Consider the following 22802-nt stretch of genomic DNA (forward strand, 5'->3'; position numbering starts at 1 on the left):
GTTTTCAGTCTCTGAAGGCTGCAGTCTATTCTATGTCAATGCAATTTCCAGAAATATAACTTTTTTTCTGAATTGTATATCAGATGTAATACTTGTGTACGGATGCCATTGTGCATTGGACTTTCATACAAGTAAGATACATTTATTATGTTGATATTTATGGTATTGTATGGAAACATACTATGGTGTTAACTACAGCTATCACACATTGAACTCTTGATCAGTTTAATACACAGTCATGGTATTGTGCTATTTGGTAATACTCTGCAAGTATATGTATATGTCGGAATAACCCAGACACAGGTCTTTATTTACACTGACCAATAGGAAGTCTTAAGTTTCACCAGGAGTGCCAGAGTTCCTGGGAAAAACAACTGCATGGACCCTGGGAATACAGTGGGGGAAAAAGTGGGTAGGAATCTTTATTCTGCTGGCAGAGACAACAGCCTCAGTGTGCCCCATTATAACATAACCTGATAACCTGATCATGAATCAGTGTCTATTTCAAGAGGTGTGTGCTAATATCTATTGACTATGTACAATATATTTATTGCAGTCAATGTTTGAGAATTTATTGATAATAAAAGGTTTAAACAGTGCAGCAACTTCAGCTTCTGCTAACAGCATAATTTTATACTAGCCTTCTGTATTCTACTATAGTGATTACTCTCAATATATTTTACATATGTATTTTTTTTGTACCTGTGCCCTCCATTCCCTAGTTAGTCAAGTAAAAGATGCTAATGTGGGGAATATTTTTTATATATTTTCTACATATGTATTTTTTTTGTACCTGTGCCCTCCATTCCCTAGTTTAGTCCAAAGTAATATTCACAAAAGCACAGACTGCTAACATGATGGGGAGAATTCAATTGACAGCAAGATATTTTTTAACACCGCGGTAAGTAATATTAACGCTGTTTTTTATAATTTTCGAGCAGGTTAACTATACCCGCAATTCAATTCCATTTTTAACGCTGTTTTTTTTCATGAAATGGTCCTCTCACGCTCCAGTAGAAGGTCTATTGAAAGAATAGGGTGATTGAGAGGCTGCCGCGTTAAAAGCTGTTCAATTGTTTTTTAACGTGGAGCGTTAAAACAGGCCAAACTTTTGTTTTATCTCACACCTCTTTGGGGTGGGCTAAAAATAAAAAACTTATGAAAACTATTTGAAATCATGTAATGATGAAAAAAAAAAGATAAATTATGCTTATCAGTAATGCAAAACAATAAAAAGTTGATTTTCTTGTGAAAAAATAATAAAAAATAAATAAAATAAAAAAATAAATAAAATAATATTCACTAATTAAATATATTTATGTATGTTTTTGGTACAAATATGTATGTACTAATGTGTCTTGACATGGTATAGATGCTTCTATAGTAAAAAATAGTGAAATAAAAAAACATTATCAAATAAATATGTTGTGTAATGCAATCTAATGTATAAAAATGTATGCTAATCCTTTTTTTTGTGTTATACATGACAGCGTTAAAACTCCCCTTCACTCCCCTAAAAACTCGCAAACATCAATGATTAACGCGCGTAGCGTTCCCTCTTTTTCAATTGAATTGCATGAGTTTTAACGCTGCGTTAACTAAAAACGGTTGATATAGCAGTTGAAAAACTTTGTGGTCAATTGAATACCCCCCGATGAATTCATTCAAACACAACACTGGAGAAATATGTTCACCTGTAAATGTGCAAATAGAAATTTACTTTGCTTTTCGCTAATTTGTGTGTTTATGGAATCAAGAGTCAAACCTTGTCTACTTAATAAACATTATGACTGATGGTGTGTAAATTAGAGCATCTTGTTGCCCCCTATATACTAGATACTGGTCTCATGTACGAACAATACACTGAAAATAAATTCCAGAACTATGGTATAGTATGACTAAAGTAAAATAAGAAATAACTTACCTTGTTATATGTGAAGTCATCAAATAAAACCATTATATGATCCACTCTATTAATATCTTCTTCTTTAACTGATACAGCCCTGGCAGATGTCCAGGCATCATTTTCAAAAATATGTATCAGGTTGTGCAGCATAAAGAGTTCATTCTGCCAAGATTCAATCAGTATAATCACAATTTTATGTTTTACATGAATATAATGTTTGGATTGTATATGCTACAGAATCACAGTATAATGGGCTAGATTTACTAAACTGTGGGTTTGAAAAAGTGGAGATGTTGCCTATACAACCAATCAGATTCTAGCTGTCATTGATTGGTTGCTATAGGCAACATCTCCACTTTTTCAAACCCGCAGTTTAGTAAATATACCCTAATGTGTGCGTGTGTGTGTGTCTGTTTTCTGTCATGGGTGTTTTAAACAATATGTTAGACTATCTGTCAACTGTATTCAGTTTAAATTAAAAATTATTTACTGGGTCCCTGGAGTGAATGGAGGAAAGTAGGTGGGTCTCCATTACATTAGGCCAGTTCAAGTTTCCTGGCTATCTTATTAACAGATATAAGTGTAATACAGCTTTCTAGCTGTGTCACGCTGCCTTGGGAAGATCAGTGAAATTAAACTTCAGTAAGAGAACTCTGTCCTGTTAGTAGGACATCTGGAAAAAAATCCTTTTTTTTATAATGTTATTTTGTGTGGGCTGGGCACAGAATTCCCTCATAAATAGAAAGAAAACTGTAAGTGTTTAGTTACAATCAGGCTCTTCATTTTGTTGTTATTTTATTTGCTTATTTGTGTCACACACAATAAAATTAGCTGCAGACCACAGTACTTGGATTGGTAGCTGTATTTTGTCTCCTTTAGTCACTGCTTTGTTGGAAAGTGCCTCCGTCTATCCCAGGGGACGGTTTTTGCTACCTAAGCTCGTAGCTATATACTTTTGTTAATACAATGCCTTATAAAGTTGTGTGTAGGTTAGCTTCAAGCCAGATAAAAAGCATAAAATTTGATCATAGTAGGATTGTCCAGAAGGGTGAAGACTTTCGTGTGAGTAGGTTAGCTTAATATATATTGCAACATGTGGAACTAACATTCCCTGCTTTTAATATAGAAAAGTAGTTAGAACATAGGCTCCAGCTGCATCCACGCTGCAGAGATTAACTTCTGATGATAATGTGGAAGCATATCTTTTGGCATTTGAACATACCGCCACCCGAGATCAAACGGCTACTGGAGAGTGCGACTGAGCATCTAGCTCACTATCTTTCAGGGGAAGCTCAGCGGGGTGGTGTATGTCATTCCGATGACCACAAAGCCAACAACAGTTACAGCGACACTAAAATGGCGATCGCCACTATAGCGACATGTAGGAAATACAGATTTACTGAAAAAGTGACAGGCAACATTTCCGACATCCGTGGTATAAATGCTGACAGAAGACAATGCTAACAGTGTGATTGTCAGCTCTTAAAATGGCGACAGTCACATTGCCTGCATTAAGGGGGCGATGCGAGCACTCGATGGCTATATAATGTACAACACCTATGTAGACCTGGATGAGGACCAGGCTGGTATCTACCGGCTGCTGAAAACTGCTATCCTGGCAAGGATTGGAGTCACCATGCAGGCGAGGATAACAGTATCATGACTGGAGACTATCCAAAGGTTTGCCAGTTCGGGCTCAGGCTGCACTTAAAAAGTGTTTGTAGCCAGAAAAGAACACTGTGGCCCATATGATTGAGATTCTGGCTGCTTGTGACCAGCTTTTCGATGCCACTTTCGAACATGCTTTTAAAAATGTGACTGAGGTGAACATTGTAGTGAAAGCTGCTCGGCCTGCAGATGGTATGCAATATTTTGTTGTTAAAAATAACTTGTGTATAGAGTTGGCAATGTGCATGGGTAAAGCTAGGACAGTTCATGGTTCCTTAGGTTCATGTACCCCTAGTGTTGAAAGCAGCACATACACACTGGGGACACCTAGGAGAAGATAAAACCCAGGAATGAGTTCTGCTCAGGTTTTACTAGCCCAGTGTACACATGGCAGTGAAAAGATATTACCAGTCGTGTCCTATTTGTCAGAGAACCTGTTCAAAACCCTTGTACAGATCACCTCTCATTCCAATACCGATAGTACAAGTCCCCTTTGAACAGATAGCTATGGACCTTGTGGGGCAGCTGGAGAAATCCGCTTGTGGGTACCAATATATACTATTGGTGCTTGACTATGCGACCCAATATCCAGAGGCAGGTTTCCTGTGGAACATAAAGTCCAGCACCATAGCTAAAGATCTTGTTTTGGTGTTTACATGCTTGGGAATTCCCAAGGAAATTCTCACAGACCAGGGCAACCTGTTCATGTCCACGCTGGGGAAGGACATATGCCAGTTGTTTGGAGTGATGACTCCTCACACTTCTGTGTACCATCCACAGACAGACGGCTTGGTGGAGCGCTTTAACTGTACATTAAAGCACATGCTAAGGAAAGCTGTGGTGTAGGGAAAAAAGATTTAGCTGTTTGCTATTCGTGAGGTACCCCAAGCCTCAATGGGGTTTAATCCCTTAGAGTTGTTGTTTGGGAGACAGCCCAGGGATGTCTTGGATAACAAAACAAAAAAAAAAGGGGGTGCTTTTTTTCCATATTATATTATTGACCACCAACTAACTTATAATAAAAGCACATATTTTATTATTCTTATTCTATATAACATCACCAAAATTAATCATAAAAATATAGCCACATAAAAACCATATAAAAACATAAAAATATTTTATAATTCCACCTTTTAAATAAATAATGTTTTCCTGTTTAGGAGTCAAAATCCATGTATTCAACACTGGGGGCTGCACTCCCCAGTTAAATATCTCTTACATTACACAAAGAATGTGTGAAAAAAAGGTGAGAAAGTTGCTTCACTAAAATGGATCAATGAACGGATTGAGAGAAGAGAGTTGGCTCAATCCCAAAGATTAAATAATGATTATGGTCTAAGAAGATATGTTTAGACTTTTTAATAAACTTGAAACAGTGGTGCAGACGGAAGCCAGGCACTGGTGGGGTAGGGTAACTCTACAGAAATATAATGGATTTATATAAGGATTTTTAAAAAATATTTTTATAAATTAATCCCCTTAGCACTAATTATGGCTGTGGTGATCGGGTGCCAATGCTTGGGGTCTGCGTCCCCAAAATAATGGATATATGAACAAAGAAATGCAATAGTCACCCAAGCCACTAATAAATACTTGTGCACTCTGAAGATTTTAATAAATATTATAATTTATTTTATAAAACAATACATATCCACATTAAAACGGTAAGACTATTATTCAAAAATCACAATCAAACAATACCACTTAAATTTTGAAATATCAAAATACCACAAGAATATATCAATAGGTGCACCTACATTTTCAATATAATTAGTCACACATGGATAATCCAAGGATTGAGCAAAAATGTGGAAAAAACAATAGTGGTATAAACTTATGATGTTTTAAAATAATCAGTCACGTGCAATCCTACAGGGGTATTTGTTGATACCCTAGAGAGTCCAGGGTCTATTAGTCCAAAGTCTTGAGCGGAATATATAGACATATAATTGTATGTTTGTATACAGGGGGATAGTTCTGTGCGATGTACAGTAAATTCAAGTCTCTCACCAGATACCTGGAATGACAAGCGCCGATGGGCCTGCACCTTCACAATAATGCTTAAACAACTCGTGTTGAGAAGTGTAGCCACAATGGGATTCCCCCGAAAACAATTGAAATTGAATTGAATCCGGTTCCCAACTTAGCATGGACTTCGCACACACATGGAAGTATCGATTCCCTGAAGTGTGGAGGCAAATTCCGCTGTAGTTTATTACAGCCTCACTGACACTGATCGTCTTTTCTCAATCATTCAAAATAGAATTGCACAGAACCCGATAGCTGCTCACACTGACATTTACTATAACTCAATCCTGCCTGTATCGGAAGTAACGCTACTATTGTTTGATTGTGATTTTTGAATAATAGTCTTACAGTTTTAATTAAGGATTTTTAAGTCATGCTCTTTTAAAGATAGAGAAAATTTTAATGTAGAATGGAATCAAGCACTTGATACTTGCTCATTTGAGTTGATGATATTATTGACGAAATATAGAGATATGAAAATACAAAAATTAGACCAGGAGATTCATGGGGTACAAGAAAACCTCAAAGAATTTGAGACTGACTCGATGTTCCAGAAAAGGGATGCATTAGTAAATAAGAATTTGATAGAATATGAGAAATCACTTATGGAGATTAAGGATAAAAAATTGTGTAGAAACCAACAGGATTTTGAAAAAGGTAATGTGAGGACCTACAATAGAAAGATACGGCCAAGACGAAAGTATATTTAATATCAAGGTGGTAACAATAGGGAAGTCCAGAGAACTAGTAAGAAAGGAGATAGTTGAGATGTTAAAAAATATGGAGGTAATAAAGAGAAAAGAGTCTATGAGACAGGTACTCTAGAAAAAGTTTCAGTACAGAATAGGTTTGAAGTACTAAATGAAGTAGAGGGGGAATCTAGATCGATAGATTAACCCATCAATAAACAGATTCAAGAAATGTTGAGGGAGAAAGACCCAAGATTCAGATCAACTCTAGAAATTATTTTTCAGGTTAACAGTTACCTCCAGAAGTAGGGACATAACATCAAACAAAGAAATATGGGACACCGAAAAGAAAAAGAAATTTAGGTTCAGAAGAAGAGGATGCAGACAAGGTTGGAGGAAACAAAGGAAGAGAAAAAAGATTAGTATGGAAAAGAAATGCATCTTCAATTTCTCAAAGAGGGTATTAAGTGATCATGAAATTACCCTATTGAGTAAAGGGTTAAAATACTCACCAGCAAACAAACGTGATCCTTTCAAATTATTTGTGGACTTAAATCGTTTTGTAAGAGATTTGTGTAGAAAGAGGTATTTTCTAAATAAAAATTTGAAGAAAAATGGTATTAGAGGCACCCCAATTTTTCTTGATGGAAATGATCAAATAGCGGTTGACCTTTTGGAGTCTCTTTTGAATGAAAACAGCGTTGTTAGTAATGAAGAAGGTCAAGAAATGTTGATCTATGATGCAAAGAAGGAAAGTAATAAGAAAGTTCTAAAGAAAAAAATCTGAATTTTACCTGATGTAGTATAAAGATTCTTTTATAGAAGCTTTCTACACTACAAGAATGAATGATTTTAAGAAAATGTGTAAAAAAGATGAAAAACAGCACCTGAAAGATAATTTAAATCCATATGAAAGGAAAGCTCTAAAAGATCTGAGATCTTAATTAAACCTGCCGGCAAGGGTGGTGTGATCGTCGTCCTAAATAGAGAATACTACCTGTCAGAGTCACTGAGACAATAAGAAAATATAAGTTTTTATAAGAAACTAAGATTTAATCCTACCTAAAACTATTTTCAGGAATTAAAATGCTTTCTCCAGGTTGGTATCATGGAGGGGACAATATCTAAGACAGAAATAGATTTTTTGTTTTTGTCACATCCTATCACACCAACATCTTATTATTTATCAAAAGTACACAAATCCCTCACTTCCCCATCAGGTCGTCCCATAATTTCAGGTGTAGGGTCTCTTACTTCCAATTTGTCCTGTTTTGTAGACTCTGTGTTACAGACCCACGTTGTGTCACTAAGATCATTTATTAAAGACACAACACATTTTCTTAATTTAGTTTCTACAATTCAATGGAGAAGTAATTATTTATTCTTGACCTGCAATGTATCTATACGAACATACCTCATGAGCAGCTATAAAAAAGTATCTGGACAAGGATTTTGGACTTAGTGACGTGACATGGGTTTGTCCTACAGTCTATTATTATTATTATTACCATTTATTTATATAGTGCCACTAATTCCGCAGCGCTGTACAGAGAACTCACTCCCATCAGTCCCTGCCCCATTGGGGCTTACAGTCTAAATTTCCTAACACACACACACACACACACACACACACACACACACCGACAGACACAGACACACAGAGACACACAGACTAGGGTCAATTTGTTAGCAGCCAATTAACCTACCAGTATGTTTTTTTGGAGTGTGGGAGGAAACCGGTCCACCCAGAGGAAACCCACGCAAACACGGGGAGAACATACCAACTCCTCACAGATAAGGCCATGGTCGGGAATTGAACCCATGATACAACTTATTTTGTCTCCAAATTTTTTTATTTTTGATTCACACCTTTTTTCCAAACTCACAGGACTGCCATGGGCACTAGGTTTGCCCCAAGCTTTGTCGACCTGTAATGGGCTAATTTGAGGAGGAATATATTTGGGGTGTTCCAAATAGGGCCAACCTAGTGCTGTATGGCAGAAATATTGATGATTTATTTATTATTTGGGAAAGGGACCTTTGTTCCACTCACTCTTTTGTTGAATACCTTAATAGTAACTTATATGATTTAAAATTCACGAGTACTGTTCATACAGATCAAATTACCTTCTTGGATATTGCCCTCTCCATTGAAAGTAATTGCATTGTTTTGAAAACATACCAAAAGGATGTTGATAGTAGCAACTTCCTTAATTATAAGAGTTGCCACCATAGGGCCTGGAGCCAACTCTTGAGATTGAGGAGGAACTACACCAAAATAGAGACTTTTTAGGAACAAGCAAGGGATTTATTGACAGCTTTCAAGATTCAGGGTTACCCAGAAGGATTATTAAATCAAGCTCTTACAGAAGTTTTAAAAGTAGATAAAGATTTGCTTCTTAAAAAAAAAAAGAAGGTGGATGCACCCTTTAAGAATAATTTGAAAGATGAGTGTAAAGAAATTCCAGTATTTGTGAGTCAATATAATTCTTGGTTAAGTGAGATTAAAAAAAATGTTCAAAGAAACTTTTCTATTGTACAAAATTACACAATATTAAACACTGTGATGGAGAAAAAAACATATTAGTTTTTAGAAGAGGTATTACATTGAAAAACAAACTGGTAAGAAAGCAAACCAACCCTTGGAAAGAGCACTAAAAAATTAAGTGCAAAAAGAATAATTGCATTACTTGTTCTCTAGTATAATAAAAAGAGACAGAGTTTGAGTCTTATGTTTCAAAAGAAAAATACAATGAACTGTCAATCTACTTATGTGATTTACATTATACAATGTATGTGCAGCCTACAGTACGTAGGCAGCACTACGAGGTCTTTGAACATACAACGGGGCAACAGATTTCTAGAGCATAGAAGGAATATCTGTAAGAAAGTTGATTCCCATAGCCTATCTAGACATGTGAGTCAGGTACATGGAGGTGATGTTAATAAGGTTAGAGTTTTTGCGATCAAACAGATAAAACCCACCCCAAGAGGAAGAGGTTTACAAAAAAAAAAGGCTTTTGGATTTTTTCACTTGGAACTTTATTCCCGGGTGGCTTAAACAAACCCATTGAACTCAATGGGATAAATTAAATAATTGATACCATGCATTTCAGGTGTAAGAATAATTATATATTTTTAATTTTTTTTATTTTTTACTATATATTTTTAAGTAGTTCCTTTTAATGTATCTTGTAACGATTATTTATATCCTTTTACAAAATAGAAGAGAGATATAAAGGTTGACTTTGGTTAACCTAATCAGGTGCTATTATAAGCTATGTATTAGTCTGTACTCAAAATTTTTTAGATGAGGGCATAGCCTTGTATGATAGTAATTTGCTTTGGGTACAGAGGGTGCTGAGTTTGAGTCCTGGTTGGGTCAAAAAGATTTAATTTTTATTTATTTTTATTTTATTTATTTATATATTTTTTTTAATATATATTTTATATATTGTAATGTTGAATTAAGTATACATTTTTTTATTATTTTATATTGCATTACTTGTTTATTATGCCAAAGGGATATGGGGGTAAATGTATGAAAGTGCGATTTTGCAAATCCAGCGATTTCCTCGGGAGAGTTGAAACTCGCAGATGTATGAAGCTGAGATTTCATGCAAAATCGCCAGAGTTCTGCTTCTGTCAAAATTGCTATTTGCAAAATTGCCAGAGATCAAACTCCCGACTATTTGCCACTGCAGCTTTGCAGCTCTCAAATGTATGAAGCTGCGAGTTAGCAAACTCAGGAGAGTTTGCTTCAAAACACGCCAGATACAACACGCTGCTTGATAGCAGCGTGTTGTACAAACACATCACTGTTACACTGCCCTGGCAGTGTTAAAATGTTAAAGAATAGATAAAAGTGAAAAAAAAACAAAAACGTGGGGTCCCCCCTCTATTCATGCTTAACCCTAGTGCTGCCTGGCTAGTGCTTGTTCCGTGAAAATCGGGGAAAAATTTTGCATGGGGTCCCCCTAATTTTCACTTTACCAGCACTAGGCATACCAGCCAGGGTTGGTGGCACTATAGCAGGGGGACACGCGGCAGGGGTCCCCCTGCCATAATGACTAACCAACCCTAGACCGTTCAGCCCTGGGCTGGATTCCCTAGGGAGTGGGATCAGCCGAAAAAAAATGAGCACCCCCCCCCTAGAGACACCCAGCCCAGTGCACTAGGGCTCTTCCTACTACCCCTGGGCTGTGGGTAGTAGGATAATACGGCAATAAAGAGTAAAAAAAATAAACAGACGCCATTTTGTTTTGTGGAACTACAAGTCCCAGTCAGCCAGGTTGCCCAAAATAGTGTGGCCATGCTGCTGCTTGTATAACTACAAGCACCAGCATACCCACAGCAGTCAGGGCATGTTGGCACTTGGAGAACCACAAGTGCTAACATGCCCTGACATCCCTGGCTTGCTGGGACCTGTAGTTCCACAAAAAAAATGTTAAATAAACCACAACACCCTGATAAATACCACATAATCTTGCAGCGATTTTAACACGCTGCCAAAATCGCGCTTTGATACATTTACACCATGATGTTTATGTCTGTGGAAACTAGATGACCACCAATCCCTTGTAATTAAATGAAAAGCTTATTTGCTAAATAATGTTCCACCTGAGTCAAATTGGTAATCTGCTTCTATTTGATCGCATGGTCTATTTAAGGAAGCAGTTTTACATTACGGTTATATTCTGTAATGAAACCACACTATATGTAGTGGAGAAACATGTAAGAGTTTGGGACTTATTTTTATTTGTAAGAAGAAAATGATGTTTTCCTGACTGATTGCAAGAAACATCAATTATCTGGTACCAAAGAGGAGAAGTTTGTGGCTGTTGTATTAGATGATTGAAATACTGGATCTCTATATAAGCTGGCAAACCTGCAATATCATCTGTTTTAACCTCTTAAACCACGGGGTCTTGTGAGTATAATCAGCTGCTGCCCGGAGGGCAAACTGTCACATATAAGTTGGTAATTTGGACAAGGTACCTGTGCAAGAAAATCTGCATAATAATCCGTGCAAACCTTGGAAATCAAAGTGACTTGTGAATAATATCAGCTGCTGCCTGAAACGTAAATTGATGTACACAAACCAGTAATTCGAGAAACTTATTTGTAAAACAAGAAGTGTCACAGAAGGCTGAGGGTGAGAGCTGCAGCTCTCTGTTGATATCATAGACTGTTCCATCAAGGAAGAAGGCTCGTTTGAAAAGTTGTACTATTTATGTGGTTTTAGGTTTGGATGAGCAGGATTTAAAAGACCAAAATAAACTGTTGAAATAAGTGACTCAATATTTCATTATACTACACAGCTAGAACTTTTTGGGAGATTTACTTGTGGATATATACAATCAGTATTTTGTCTCAAACGACACATTCTTTGTGTAATGTAAGAGACATTTAGCTGGGGAGTGCATCCCCAGTGTTGAATATATGGATTTTGACTCCTAAACAGGAAAACATTATTTCTTTAACAAGGTGGAATTATAATATATTTTTTGGTTTTTATGTGGCTATATTTTTTTATGATTAATTTTGGTGATTTTATATTAGAATAAGAATAATATAATAATAATAGAAAAAAAAAGCGCCTCTTTTTCTTTTTGTTTGTTTTGTTTTTTTAGCATTGGTTTAGTACACACTAATCCTAAATAGGGGCTGCATTTTTTCTTTTTGTGAATTGGTATTGAAATTGGTATTGAATGTTATATTAAAGATATTTTTTTGTCTTTTTAAAAGAAGTTTAGAAGTTTTTAATTGATTCAATATATGAATATTAAAGGAGTGTTAGATTTATTTATAATTTACTCACCTATTTGAGCGCCCAGATAATTCCCTCAGATCCAAGTCTTAGGGTATTTTTTGCCTATCTTGGATATGTTAAAGAAAGGGTGGGATCAGCGAGTCCCCAGGGAGTCAAATCTGGTATAATTTGTGTCCCAAATGTACGAAAGACTATGATAGATAGGGCCCATTGTGCAACAATATGTAAAAGAGGCTCAGGAGTTATGATTAAACTGCAATAACCTGGGGACAAGGTCTTAGTCCTGGCCCCGACCCAGGAAAGCAAACTTTTCACTCACTGGCAAGGTCCGTATGCAGTACTAGAGGCTGTCAGTCCTGTCAGTTACGGCATATTTCACTTGGGGAGAAGAGAGGAACAAATATACCATCTCAACCTCCTTAAACCTTGGTATGACGAGGACACCTCTCCCCTGCTAGTAAGTATTGTCATTGAAAAGTCTCATAAAGCCAGCTCTATCTGTTAAGCAGAAACAACAGACTGAGGAAATGATACGTCGGAGCAGGGATGTCTTCTCTCCCATTCCTGGGCACACTACTTTAATTGAACATGTGATTGTCACTCTGCCAGGAGTTGTCGTAAAGCAGAAGCCATATCGCATTCCCAAAGCCAGACAGACTGACATGAGAGAGGAGATTGGAGAAATGGTCCAGCTAGAAATAATTTAAGAACCTACTACTAAGTGGAACAACCCTATTGTCCTTATCTCAAAACACAATGGGAATATTAGGTTCGGCAATAAATTTGGCGGCTAAACAGTGTGTCCCAGTTCTATGCCTATCCAATGCCCACTATGGACTACTAGAGCTAACAAAGGAGTCTTCGCAAAATCCCCTAACGTCCTCAGCCAAGCCAAAGACTGCATTTTCTACCCCTGATAATCTCTTCCATATAAAGTCCTACCATTTGGGTTGCATGAGGCACCTGCCACCTTCCAAAGGGTCATGAATAAATTGTGACACACAGCTTAAGTAGCTACTTATTTAGATGATATAGTGATTAATAACCCAGACTGCAAGTCACATCTGGCCAAAGTCAAGGCAGTCTTAGCTTCATTGAGTTCTGCAGGACTAATAGCTGTCACGACTATGCGTTGCATACCTGCTATCATTGGCACTACTCGGACGAAGGTGTGGAATCTAACGTGCCCATGATATTCACCAGGGACCCCAGAAAGGATATATGGACTCCGCCACAGGAGATACGCAGATCGCGCTCCTTCCACGAGTCAGATAGCGAGGCACATGAGAAGAGTTGTCAAACAAGCTGGGTCGGTGAATGTGCTGGCAATGGAGGTGCACAAGGAGTATCCGGAGGGATGGTGAGACAAGCCGGGTTGGTAATGGTCAGAAAGCGCAGTACAACAGGGAGATCCAAAGGGATAGTCAAACATGGTCTGGGTCAAAAGGTCACAGGCAGGCAGAAGAGTCAGAAACAGGCTAGGAACTGGAACGCTGGAAGCAGGTAAGTGGACCTGATACTCTGGCACTTGAGGTAGCCAGGAAGTACCTTAAATAGTGTGGCAGACCAATGGGGAGCTGGAAAGCTGCGGTGCTGTAATCAGCTATCGCCGGGAGCAGAGGGTAGCGTCCAATTGCCTATCAACAGGACGCGCGTGTATGCAGTGAGGATCCAGCACAGGCGGCCATCCCGGGTAGATCGCGAGACGGCGCCTGACAATAGCTAATCCATAGTGTGCCATAGGTATGAGAGAAGCCAAATATTTGCGGTACATTGTCGGGCGAGGGCAAGTAAAACCCCAACTAGACAAAGTGAAAGCAGTCAAAAACTGCCCAAGACCTGAAAATAAATTGCATTTAAGAACTTTCCTAGGCTTTGTAGTTTACTACAGGCGATTTTGTAAGGCATTTTGCCAGTAAAGCTGCTCCACTTAAGGACAGGTTAAAAAAAAGTTGTCCAGATAGACTAGCCTGGTCTGACTCTGCAGAGACTGCATGGACAGATCTTCGCTTGGCTCTCTGTTCCTCTTCAGTTCTACAAGACCTTGACTTTACCCGGAGGTTCTTCCTTCAAGCTGATGTCTCCGATATCGGCTTAGGTACAGACTTATTACAGGAAAAGGATGGAGTCTGACATTACTTCCAAGAAACAAAAATAATATATCACCATAGAGAAGGAATGTCTTGCCATAAAATAGGCTACAGAAGCTCTGTACTATTATCTCTTAGGCAGAATTCTCATTAATAACAGACTATGCATCATTGCGGTGGATGCAAAGCAACTGGGAGGTAAATGCCAAGGTAACCCAGTGGTTCTTGGCACTACAAACTTTCAGGTTCTCAGTAGAACATAGACTTGGGATTCGGCATAAAAATGCAGATGCATTGTCACGAAAATTTGTAGTCCCCTCTATTTGGTGATGCTAGGGGATGCGATATGTGACAAAGGGGATGTTTGCCACAGGCTTCTAAAAGAGAAGATAGGTGTTTAGCTGGCGATCTACAGAGAAATATCTGCAAACAGTTACAGATTTGTACATCAGTGCACCTAGCTAAAAGACAGGTGGAGGACATGTGTGTGACAAACTATTAGTTATTATTGTTATCGTTTATATGGCGCCACAAGATTTCTGCAGCGTGGTACACATTACAAAACAGTAGACCATACAGGGAAAAACAGTACAGAAAAATTAACGAGTATTACCAAGACTCCCGGAGCTCCAGGCATAGCAATTATAGTGAGGCTGAAGCAAAATAAATGGTATAGAGACAGGAGGGAAGAGGGCCCTGCTCGTAAGAGCTTATATCCTAAGAGGAGGGCAAACAGACAGCAGGAACAAACGGAGCAAGAAGGGATCAATTGCAGGAGGAGCGAGAAGGGGCAGGTCAGAGAGAGGGAATGAGAATAAAGAGAGGGTTAGGTGGATGGCTGGTAGGCTTTAAGGAAGAGGCGAGTTTTAAGTGCCCGTTTGAAGGAGCACAAATTAGGGGAAAGTCAGATGGAATGTGAGAGGTCGTTCCAGTGGAGGGGGGCAGCTCGGGAGAAATCTTGGATTTGGGAATGTGAAGAAGTGATCAGAGTAGAGGGGAAGTGATGGTCATTGGCCGAGCGCAGTGAGTGGGAGGGACTATGGATGGAGAGGAGGTTGGAGAGATAAGGGGCAGTTGTGTGGGAGAGGGCCTTGTGTCATGATCTGCCTGCAGCTTGCTGCTTTGTATTGGCAGCTCCTGCCTCCAGGACTATTGGACTTTATTATTGTGTTCATTATATATATTATGGCAGTACCTCTAATTCACCAGAGGTGCCTTATCCTTTGTTATTACTATGGGTTAACCTGTCTCACTAATTATCTCCTGTGACTGGGTGTTCCCTATGTATACCTGCCTTTCTCCCTCTCCTGTGCTGGTCATTGTTGTTTTGTTGCCCTTCCTATGGTTTTGTTCTCCTGTTGCTCCTCTGCCCTTGGACCCTCACATTTTGCTGCTAACTCCACTTCTCCGGATCTCTCTCCACTTACCTTGCTACCTGTATCTGCAATATTCCTTGCAATCAGAATTCAGCCTTATCAGAAATACATGTGCAGCTTCAACTATATTTGGTTTGTACTATTTATTTGTATTTTCTAAGCAATAAACACCCTATGCTTCATCACATCCCGGACTCCATAGCTGTGATTTACTTTGAAGCGTAACACCTTGTAAGTGATGGTGAGAAGTTTGAAAAGAATCCTGTATGGAAAGAGGAGCCAGTGTAAGGCAAGAAAGAGAGGGGAGGCAGAAGAAGAGCGACGTGAAAGGAATATGAGCCTCGCAGCCGCATTAAGTATAGAACGAAGGGGGGCTAGGTGAGAGCGGGGGAGGCCGGTGAGGAGAAGGTTACAGTAATCAAGACTGGAAATGATGAGATGAGGAATGATGAGACATTATAATAGTATGAAGTCTGGATTAACTTACATGCTTTGAAAGTATCTTTTCCCACAGATACAGCAGGCTGACAGGATGTGCAATCAAACAAGAGCAGCTGGTGAGAACTCCCTTTGAAAGGGAAGGGAAGAGTGTCACCTGCCCATCAAGCTAGAGCTGTGGGACGAGTATCAAGTATAAAAAGTGTAGAAAGTGTATGGAATCTTTATGTTGTCAAGTACTTTGCAATCCTGCCATTAAAGCAAAGTAGAAAAGCAAGAAATAGTTTTCATGTGTTTCGCCAGAAGTGTGCTCATGCTAATATATATATATATATATATATATATATATATATATATATATCACCATCATCATTTATTTATATAGCGCCACTGATTCCGCAACGCTGTACAGAGAACTCATTCACGTCAGTCCCTGCCCCATTGGAGCTTACAGTCTAAATTCCCTAACATATGCACACAGACAGAGAGAGACTAGGGTCAATTTTAATAGGAGCCAATTAACCTACCAGTATGTTTTTGGAGTGTGGGAGGAAACCGGAGCACCCGGAGGAAACCATATATATATATATATATTCTCATTACTCATGCTATGCTTGTAAAATATATTTATTATTTGAGATTCCTTATAATCCATATAAAGTTATAGGACAACTAAATCTAAAAAAATAAATGATGCAAGCATATCCTACCGTCATAGGCAACATTTCCTATGGGACAGCAGAGTTTGGCTTGGATCAGAATTAGCACCAGGGTTTCTGGGCATCTAGTTATGTGATTGCATACAAACAACATAGCATGCTACTCTGCAATTGTAAGACTATCCAGAAGGGCTTATATGCAATGGCTTTAGGATGTGTAAGGTAAAAATATAAAAGATGAAATGATGAAAGGGTTCAGGTTTAGAAGTTTAAAGATAAGGTATAAGTCTTATGAAATGGAAGGTGGAGAGAGAAAGTGAATAGGTTATGGTGAGATAATGCAAAAAATGGAGGAATATGTGGTAACAAATTAAGAGAGCAACGAATAATGAAAGGTAAAATCATTTAATGAGCACATCATTAGTAGTCAGTTGACACTGACAACTCATTTTTAGTCACAATGTTTTAATACTGAACAATAGCAGTTATCCTCCTAAAGTTATGTTATCCTTCCTATGTTAAGTCCACATGAACAGCATTGCCCTCAATAAATTAGGCAAGTCATTCTCTAAGTGTAAAAAAATTATTGACACATTTTCCTTAGCAGTCAAAACATTGGCTAGTTTAATGCTATGGTACTCTTTTCCCTTCCCAGTAGAAATGCAATCCTCTCTCCAATCCGCTGCCTTTTTCATACACACGAATTATATGTTTTTTGTTGGTTTTTGAGAGTGGATGGGATACGGAGAAAATACTTTCATTTATTCTTGCAGGGGTGAAGAGAATGAAGATAAAAGAAACATTTTTGACTGTGAAAAAGCTGTACATGGGGAGAGAAATGGCCTTTGCTGTGTAAATGGCACAGTCTGCTCTTGCACAGCATGTAGGAGATAATTATTCCCCAGCACTCACATACCCTCAAATTAATTTCCATTTTCAGGTGAATGCCTTTTGCAGAAACCTGGAGGAAGCTTCACCCTGCAATGTTAAACAGAACGAAGGAGACCCTCCATAATTGTCCAAAAGAGCTGCTGGAGCAAATATCTGACATGAAGCAGAGGGAAATGTACTTCAAATGGCTTCCTTTTAAGAGGTAATCCTAAAAGTACATTTGACATATTCAGTGACCCCTTTTACCAGCCTTTGGATTTGTTGTTTTTCACTGCACTTTAATATAAATACTTCAAATGACAGATTTTCTCTCTCAAAGGCTCATTCTCTGCACAGTGTTTCATTATAGTGAGGAAAAGCTCGAGGTCCAGTAATTTGAGTGAATGGCTCCATTATTTCCTCTTGTTAATGTATATTGACTCGCAACAACATTTGGCAGTGCAGTAGAAGAACCCTTCTAACTGCTGGCATTGGATGTCTAATATTCATTTCTCCATCTATCGATGTGTTTGTGTCTGTCAATTCAGTACATTTAAGTCGATCTGGCAGTGATTGCTATTTTACCAATGTGTTTTACTGTATGAATTGCTTTGTAGAAGGTTAAATGTAATTATCACTTGAAAGGTAATTTACAAATGCAGAAAAATGCAGAACTGCTGAACTGCAGAGCCGTTGCCTTTTCTTATTTGAAATCATACACAACATACATATGTTCTACAGGGTAAAGAGCGTGTATTCTGGGAGGTGTTACCAATTTACTGGAAGCCTGCGGGGTCTTTATGACTCTTTTACATGTCTCCTGAGCTCATTTTAGTCCAATACAGGGACATTTTACACTGGGAAATGCATTTATGTACAAAAATAAACCAACATAATTACAATGTACAAATGGGACACATGAAATAAAGAGAAAATGAGGCTACAACCAGCAGTATTTTAGGAAAAACAAATACTGTATTTCATCGATGGTAAGATGCACCCTAATTTCAGTACCACCACCATATGGTGGTTCTCTATTTCCATATCCTTCTGCATACATAATAACTTTTCGTTTCAATGTGGCTTCGTAATGCAATCTTGTTGACAACATTTTGACTGCAGTAAGGGATCAAAATGAACGCCACTGTATTCAGAGACCAGGGTAAAGCGACAACGGCCAAACTTCCGCCTGCTATCCTAACACGCACTCGCGATTTTTAGACGCACCCGGGTTTTAGAGATGTCTATATGGAAAAAAAGTGCATCTTAGAATCGAAGCAATACGTTAATTCATTTTTACTATTGTCAACATGCGTATTCCTAACAGGGCTACACCAGCAATGGACAACAGGCAGCCCCAGAGTCGCATGTGGTCCTACGAGCATTCGCCTGTGGCGTCCGATTAGTATGTTATAGTGTGTAACACTTAGTTAAAATGCCTGCTATTTTAACTGATTACGGATTAAGGGAAATGTGTGGCCCTTTTGAAAGTCAGGGGACCTGTCTGGCACACCCTCAAGTATATCAGCTTGTCTATCACCGCTCTGTACAGATAGATGATGAAAAGCGGATGGTAGAAAACTGCATCTCTCAATTTTCCTGGTTCATAAATGGTCCCCAAAGGGGCTTATTTAATAGCATTACGCAATGTGCACAAATATTCTAGAAACCACAGCAATAAATTATGTGACAGATTTCATCTTATGAGTTAAAAAATTAAAGCTAGAATAAGAATGGTTGTTATGAGTTACTGCACTATTTTTGCTCTTTACAAGTATAAATTAAGCTGAAATATGTACATTGTTCATAAATGATAAACCATTTTCCATACATATTAAAATATTTGATTTTTTTTTCTATGCTTTGCTTGACATGGACAGTCTGCATTTGCCCTAAAACCAGACGTTGCATCTTTGTGCTAAACCTAATTTAAATGCAATGTACCAGAAGTATGATTAGATTAGACATTGCTGTTTTAAAGCTGTTTTCTGCTTTGTGTTCTGACTGCTGACAATGAGGAACCAAACTTTTATTTATTTCAAGCAGCCTTCAGACTCTCAAAGTCTTCCTATCACAGCATCATTTGCACTTTTCAATATTTCAATGATCTTTTTCATTTTGTTTCAATAAGAAAGATTGTGTGCCCTGCTGGAACAATGCTACTTCTTTCTATATACAGTAACAGTTGAATTAGCCATGTGAAAAATGTATTGTACCTACCAGTTTCAATTTGGGTTCAATGAAACTAGCACCTATGTACTCCATGTATGAGGCAAATCCTTCGTTCAACCATATATCATTCCACCACTTCATAGTAACAAGGTTTCCAAACCACTGGGGAAAAACAGAAAATATTAAATAACATTGGCTTGTAGGATCATCTGCAGCCAGAATATGTGTCTCTTGTTTATTAGCAGTTTTATAGCTAAAGAAAATCAGTGGTCCTCATTTACTAAGCAGAAAATAACCAAAGCCCAGCATAAAACCTTTCTTAGAGGATGCATTCATTTGCACAAGTGCTTTACAAAGCAAGATGTTGGCATTCATGGAGGAACTAAAGTTTTTACTGGCCGATGGGAAGAGTTGGGGGGTGAGGGTGTTCCAAACAAAGTGCAGAATAGGATGTGGCTGTTTTTATTTTACTTTAGGGAGTGAGATGATTGAAGTTAGATAAAAGGGTGGAGAGGATGCATTTTTCAAGGTGTTCCCTGTTGTGTGCGCATGGCACTTTCCACTCTGCAGGAGGAGAAGGGCTCCGAGCTGGTAGAGATGGGCCCCATCATAAACTTTTAATGGAACCCAACTTGCACCTTCCAGTTACACTTTGGCAAAGGAAATGCAATTCAACGTGAGGCTAAGTAAAGCAATGCTTTAAACACACAAAAGTGACACATGTAATAAAGATAATCCTGATGCCCCCTCACTCTTGTGATTAATAAGCCATTAGTACAGCTAAACCGAACAATACTTTATTTAGGGAAAGTGGCCATTCTAAAGCAGTAGGAGTTTGGACCTTGATGTGAGGTTCACACTTTCGCAGAGTGCACCTCTTCAGATTTTCCACCTCCGCACACCTAGGTGCACTTCTAGCACAGCATAGAGCAGCTTTGTAGCTTGAAGTGGGCAGGGCAAAATGAAAGCATTACGTACTGTGCATTTAGTGCACTTTGTAAATGAGGTGCAGAGAAACTAATGTAACCCAAATAGCTACTGTCAGGTTAGTATTCAGATCACCAGTTCACAGCCAGACTCCATCAAACAGATTCTACCTATCGTTTATCTAGTACAGACCAGAAAATGATAGCTATAATCTGATTGGTTGCTGTTTACAACACCTCCACTTTCCTATTTAGAAGGTTTGATAAATCTAATCATAAGGGTGATATATGAATCAGAAATACGTGGACAAGAAGCACACATTTTTTTGTGTAAATACACATATACGTAAGTCCACTGCTCATTTTTCTCTGTCTAGGACATTTATGCAACTACTTGTGGAATTACAGTCTAAAACGTGAATGTGTACTCTAAAAAAGTAAAAAAGACACTTAATAATCCCACCTATTATCGCTTTCAAACCACCCCCAATAATTAATTACAAGTTATACTTATGTAAGCCTCATATATGGCTTAAATAAGTCATGATAAGAGCACATTGGGGGTGTCTTTAGTTTTTTGTGTCAGATTTGTACATTTTAATTCTTTTTAATATTTCTACAACTACAAATGCTTATTGCATATTACCATATAGAGATTGCCTGCATGGTGTAAAATGTGTCCCATTGAAATGCCTATTATCTACTTCTGTGTATGTATAAAAATCTAAATATATTACTGAGCTATAATGGCTTTGTGGCCACCTGCAAAACCAGGGATGTCTTTCTAAGGGGTCTATCTGAGACCCATCGCATTTTCCTCACGTTAGTTATCGTCTGTTATGACATTGATAAGAAATGATATAACATGCCTATTTATTAACATTGTTGAGCTGGAACAGCAGCTCCTATAAGAGCCTGTCCCTGCAAATAGTTTATAGTAAAGTGATCACAATCGTGATCACTTTATTTACAAGTTCTAATTGTTTGTACAGAATTTGTGATGAGGAGGAGCATGACTCCCCCTGCGATGCTCTCCCTATAAGAATGGCTAATGCCATCTCCAGATGGCGTTAGATGTCGGTGTCAAGATCACAGTTCCAGAGCTTGATAACTGGTCCATAAGCGCTGTCTCCATAGACACCTATGGGGACTGGATTTGTGAACAATGAGACTGGGACTGCAGGATATATTGGAGATATCTGCTACGATCCAATAATAAGAAATAGCCACGTTGCTAACTAATGTGGTAATCGTTGCCATTTTTGGGGGATTTTAACCTCTTCGGAGTTTGATAAATAGGGTCCTAAATAAGTAATCTCCACAACTTGAAGTTTATTTAAATATCTTGCCCCAGATCACCCAGTGCTGGCCAAAAATGCAGAAACAGGTGCATGTTTTCACAAAAGGGGAAGAATTAGCATTAGCCCAGTGTGCCCACGTTCTTGCAGCTTCATAAACTAGTTTTAGTTATGTACTAGCATCGAGTCAGAACTGATGAGACACAAAATTTTGGGGTAAGCATCATCTTGTATCATTGCATACCGCGGTGATACAAAATGTACTGCCGATTGTATTTACCATGCCAGGAATCATTGGCGAGCCCTGACAATCTCCCCCATATAAACTAATATCCTAGTCACCCCTGTGGCTAAGGTCGCTCATGCGTATATCAAAGGGACCCAGCAATTGATCCACAGCATATTCTCCGACAGTGATAGAGAATTAAGGGCTCCATTGAAAAGGTAAGCTAATCCCATCTTGAGATGTTGTTAGTTTTTAAGGCTGGTGGTGATAAGTGGGGTCAGATATGGTCTATGGGGACTGCAATGACCAATGTAAAGTGGTATATTTCTACTGCTTTAACCTCAGAATAAACTAAAATAAAAGCTGTGATGCCGAGAACAACAGCTGTTTTCTCCGGATTTTTAGTTCATCACAGCTTAATAAATAGACCCCTCAGGCAATTATTAATCAAGCATTTTTTTTTTTTTAAATCACTGGTTTTCGACAATTTTATTTGTAGGATGTAAAAAGGCAATTTTATTAAAAGCAAAACCCGGCATCTTTGTTGGAAAATTTATATTTGCTAAATTCACACACTGGGTGTTGCCGGTAATAAAATTGCTGTTTTAAATCCTGCTGGCAAAATCACAGCGTTTAAAGAAAAAACAATACTTGACAAATAATTGTGCTGAGTGTTTTCAGCA

General features: G+C 38.2%; 1 protein-coding gene across 2 annotated transcripts in view; it reads right to left on the minus strand.

Moving 5' to 3' along the window:
• Window positions 1-22802, minus strand: part of LVRN (laeverin) — a 132550-nt gene that overhangs the window by 62636 nt on the left and 47112 nt on the right. For both annotated transcript variants that reach the window (XM_075179493.1, XM_075179484.1), the window contains exons 6-7: window positions 19718-19831; window positions 1925-2068 (exon numbers count right to left, since the gene is read on the minus strand). In XM_075179493.1, the coding sequence (XP_075035594.1) occupies window positions 1925-2068; window positions 19718-19831 (258 nt within the window). The remainder of the gene's footprint in view (window positions 1-1924; window positions 2069-19717; window positions 19832-22802) is intronic.

This window comes from Mixophyes fleayi, chromosome 1 (genome assembly GCF_038048845.1).
Source record: "Mixophyes fleayi isolate aMixFle1 chromosome 1, aMixFle1.hap1, whole genome shotgun sequence".
Taxonomy (NCBI): domain Eukaryota; kingdom Metazoa; phylum Chordata; class Amphibia; order Anura; family Limnodynastidae; genus Mixophyes; species Mixophyes fleayi.